Source organism: Cebus imitator, unplaced genomic scaffold (genome assembly GCF_001604975.1).
Source record: "Cebus imitator isolate Cc_AM_T3 unplaced genomic scaffold, Cebus_imitator-1.0 Scaffold129, whole genome shotgun sequence".
NCBI classification, from domain to species: Eukaryota; Metazoa; Chordata; class Mammalia; order Primates; family Cebidae; genus Cebus; species Cebus imitator.
Genome location: NW_016107444.1, coordinates 6,617,357 through 6,621,543, shown reverse-complemented (window position 1 = coordinate 6,621,543; position 4,187 = coordinate 6,617,357). Strand labels below are relative to the sequence as shown.

Below are 4,187 nucleotides of genomic sequence, written 5' to 3'. Positions count from 1 at the left end.
AGGTTCAAGCAATTCTCCTGCCTCAGCCTCCCAAGTAGCTGGAATTACAGGTGTATGCCACCATACCCGGCTAAAGTTTGTATTTTTAATAGAGATGGGGTTTCACCATGTTGGCCAGGCTGGTCTCAAATTCCTGGCATCAGCACACCTGGCTACTTTTAAAATTTTTTGTAGAGACAGGGTCTTAGTATGCTGCCCAGGCTGGTCTCAAACTCCTGGTGTCAAGCCATCCTCCCAACTCAGCCTCCCAAAGTACTTGGATTACAGGCATGTGAGCCACTGCACCCAGCCTCATTCTGTTGCCCAAGCTGGAGTGCAATGGCATGATCATGGATCACTGCAGACTCGACCTCCTGGCCTCAGGCAGTAATCCCAACTCAGACTTTCAAGTAACTGGCCCACAGGCATGTATCAACCAACTCAGGCTTATTTTTAAGATGGGGTTTTGCTATGTTGCCCAGGTTGCTCTCAAACTCCTGTGCTCCAGTAATCCACCCACCTTGGCCTCCCAGAGTACTGGGATTACAGGTGTGGGCCACTGCGCCCTGCCCTGATTACATATTTACAGGAACAGGAATTAACTGCAACTTTTTCCTTAGATTACTAACTTCACTGTTAAAATTTCCTATAGCTTTTAGTGACCACCTGTAGATAAACTGAATCAAAACACAGAAAGGACCAAATAAACCATCTCAAGTGTGTTTATGTGTCCTAACTTTAACACTATATTTTAACAATGCTTTCCAATTTTTTTTTTTTTTTTTTTATACAGTCTCGCCCTGTCAGTGAGATAGTGCAGTGGCACGATCTCGGCTCACCGAAACCTCCACCTCCCGGGTTCAAGTGATTCTTCCATCTCAGCCTCCTGAATAGCTACGATTATAGACATGTGCCACCATGCCTGGTTAGTTTTTGTATTTTTAGTAGTGACAAGCAGATCACAAGGTCGGGAGATTGAGAACATCCTAGTCAACATGGTGAAACCCTGTCTACTAAAAAAATAAAAATAAAAAAATAAAAAAAAAAAAAATTAGCCTGGCGTGGTGGCACATTTCTGTAGTCCCAGCTACTACTTGGAGGCTAAGGCAGGGGAATTGCTTGAACCTGGTAGGCAGAGGTTGCAGTGAGCCAAGATCTTGCCACTGCATCCAAGCCTGGTGACAGAACAAGACTCCATCTACCAAAACATCAACAACAACAACAACAAAAACCTATCAGCAGTAAATGATGTTGTTCATTCCTCTCTGTACTTGTTCAAACACTGTTTTCAAGGCTAGGCACAATGGCTCATGTTTTTAATGCCAGCATTTTGGAATGCCAAGGTGGGATAATCACTTGAATCCAGGAGATTGAGGCTGCGTATGGGCTATGATGACACCACTGCACTCCAGCCTGGGTGACAGAGTGAGACACCGTCTCAAAAACACAAAAACAAAAACACTGTTCTCATTTAGCCTCTGGGACACTACCTTCTTTCTCCTATCCCCATGACCAACCCTGCTCAGTTTCTTTTTCTGGTTGTTCAAGCCCTAATTCTTGCCACTTTACTCCAAACTTGTACGTCTAACTGCTTACTTGATACTTCCACCTGGATGTCTTGTAGGTACCTGAAATAGTACATAACCACAGCTGAACTCCCGTCTCACATCGCATGTTTGTCCTGCTTTACTCAGACTCCTGGGTGTCTCCTGAATAGTATACCAAAAGCATGTAGGTACCCCAGAACCTCTACCTAGAATGTGTCTCTCCTAGACCACCATGTTTGCTCTCTCTTTTTCAGGTTTCTATTGAAATATTATCACTGCATATAACATTACTTGCACTCTTCTCTCACCCTACCATCTCTTTTATCCTGCTTTATTTTTCTTCACAGCACCTAGCAGTACCTGAAACATAGTTGTGACATCTATTTGTCTACATCCACTAAAAAGTAACTCTAAAATATCAGGGATTTCGAACAGAGAAAGAACCACGATAGTGCTTAATATTGCTTGAATGAATGACAGCAGCACCCTCCCCTGAAAAAGCGTGGAATATTGAGACATGAAAAACAAAAATACAGATGACACCTAAGTATCTCCTTTAAATCTTGAACTTACTTGGGCTAAGTAGATCAGACTTTTATAAGGCAGGCTTTTTTTTTTTTTTTGAGACAGAGTCTCGCTCTGTTGCCCAGGCTGGAGGGCAGTGGCATGATCTTGGCTTACTGCAGCCTCTGCCTCCCAGGTTCAAGCAATTCTCCTGCCTCAGCCTCCCAAGTAGCTGGGATTACAGGTGCACACCACCACGCCCAACTAATGTTTCGTATTTTTAGTAGAGATGGGGTTTCACCATGTTGGCCAGGCTGGTCTTGAACTCCTGACCTTGGGTGATCCACCCACCTTGGCCTCCCCAAATGCTGAGATTACAGGTGTGAGCCACTGCAGCCAGCCAGTATAAGGCAGACTCTGAACTGCCTTCTCTGTTTTTCTTTGTTTATAAAATCACATAATTAATGTGAGTAGCTTTTCTGGCTTTATCTATATAACATGAAATTTAAAAACTTCTAGGTTTTATCTAAATGTCAATTCTGTAATGCTTCTTATGGAAATTAACAAGCTTTACAGAACCTAATCTGGTATTATCATCTCTCCTGAGCTAAAATGCTATTCAGATTATAACTAGGCCCCAAAAAAATTTTTTTGAGACAGATTCTTGCTCTGTCACACAGGCTGGAATGCAGTAGTGCAATCTCGACTCACTGCAACTTCCACCTCCCGGGTTCAAGCGATTCTCTTGCCTCAGCCTCCTGGGTAGCTAGGACTACAGGTGTGAGCTACCACACCTGGCTAATTTTTGTAGTTTTAGTAGAGATGGGGTTGGCCACCATGTTGGCCAGGCTGGTCTGAAACTCCTGACCTCAGGTGATCTGCCCACCTCAGCCTCCCAAAGTGCTGGGATTACAGATGTGAGCCACCATACCCAGTCCATAAAAAATTATTATAATAGTTTTTTAAAAACGTAACTTTTGCTAGTTTCAATTTCAATTTTACATAATCTATCTTGGCAAATTCTACAAAACATTCACACTTTTTGTTTATTATATCTCCCTATGTTTATTATCTTCTAGTAGAGCAGACTCTGTGGATAGGGGATAGGGGAGTGGTAGGTGGGACGAAACGTGCAAGGGGATGAGGGTAGGGGAAGAGATTTGGGAGAAAACAGGTAAGTAAGCTTTCTTTTTCAGCTCACTGGCAGAGGGTTCCTTACGTTCATCAGTTTTTTTGAGTTCTTGTAACTGACAGACTGTTGTGATAGATTCTTTTTGTTTACGTCATTCAGGTTAGAGACAAGTGTGAGAGCTGTCAGTCATTCTGAAGTGATTTAGTCTTGCTAGGTTCTAATTCAACATTCTACTTGAATGTAAGCTCCAGGAGGGCAGGAATTTTGACTACAGTTCATAGCTATATTGCAACATCTGGAAAAGAACTTGGCACATAGTATTTAACAAATAAACTGCTAATTAAAAATATGAAGGCTACATTGATCTCAAAGCATAACTGGTTACTGGGATCAAGTATGGAGTTCTTATCCAAGGATTGTACTAAGGTCTGGTACCATGGAACCCCCAATTAAACAGTAATCATGGCTGGGTGCAGTGGTTCATATCTGTAATCCCAGCACTTTGGGAAGCCAAAGTGGGAGGGTTAGTACTTTAGTTCAGGAGTCTGAGATCAGCCGGGGAAACAGTGAGCTTTTATCTCTACTAAAAATAACAAAAAAATTGCTGAGCATATAGCACATGCCTGAAGTTGCAGCTACTTCAGAGGCTGAGGTGGGAGGATTGGTTGAGGCTGGGAGGTTGAGGCTGCAGTGAGCCGTGATCGCATCACTGCACTCCAGCCTAGGCAACAGAGCAAGGCCCTGTCACAAAACAAAACAAAATATGTAATCCCAGCTTTAGTTTCTAGCACTGTGGCAGACTAAATGCCCCAAATGACTCTTCCAATGGAAATAACCAAAATGGTGAATAAAACAATCTTTTAAAATGTACCGCTAACGTGCTATAAAAATAAAGAACCCACAGACTTTAAAAAAGAAGTAAACACAGAAACTCTGGACTAAGATGCAGTAGCAGACTTTTAACTTCCATAACCTGTTGTCCCTGGCCTTACTCTAGTCAATACATTATATTACATTGGGGGGAA

General features: G+C 42.6%; 1 protein-coding gene across 1 annotated transcript in view; it reads right to left on the bottom strand.

The window, feature by feature from the left end:
• The window catches only part of LRCH3 (leucine rich repeats and calponin homology domain containing 3), a 106,286-nt gene that overhangs the window by 33,445 nt on the left and 68,654 nt on the right, over positions 1 to 4,187 (bottom strand). The window contains exon 11 of the mRNA XM_017541024.2: positions 1,037 to 1,054. Within this exon, the coding sequence (XP_017396513.1) occupies positions 1,037 to 1,054 (18 nt within the window). The remainder of the gene's footprint in view (positions 1 to 1,036; positions 1,055 to 4,187) is intronic.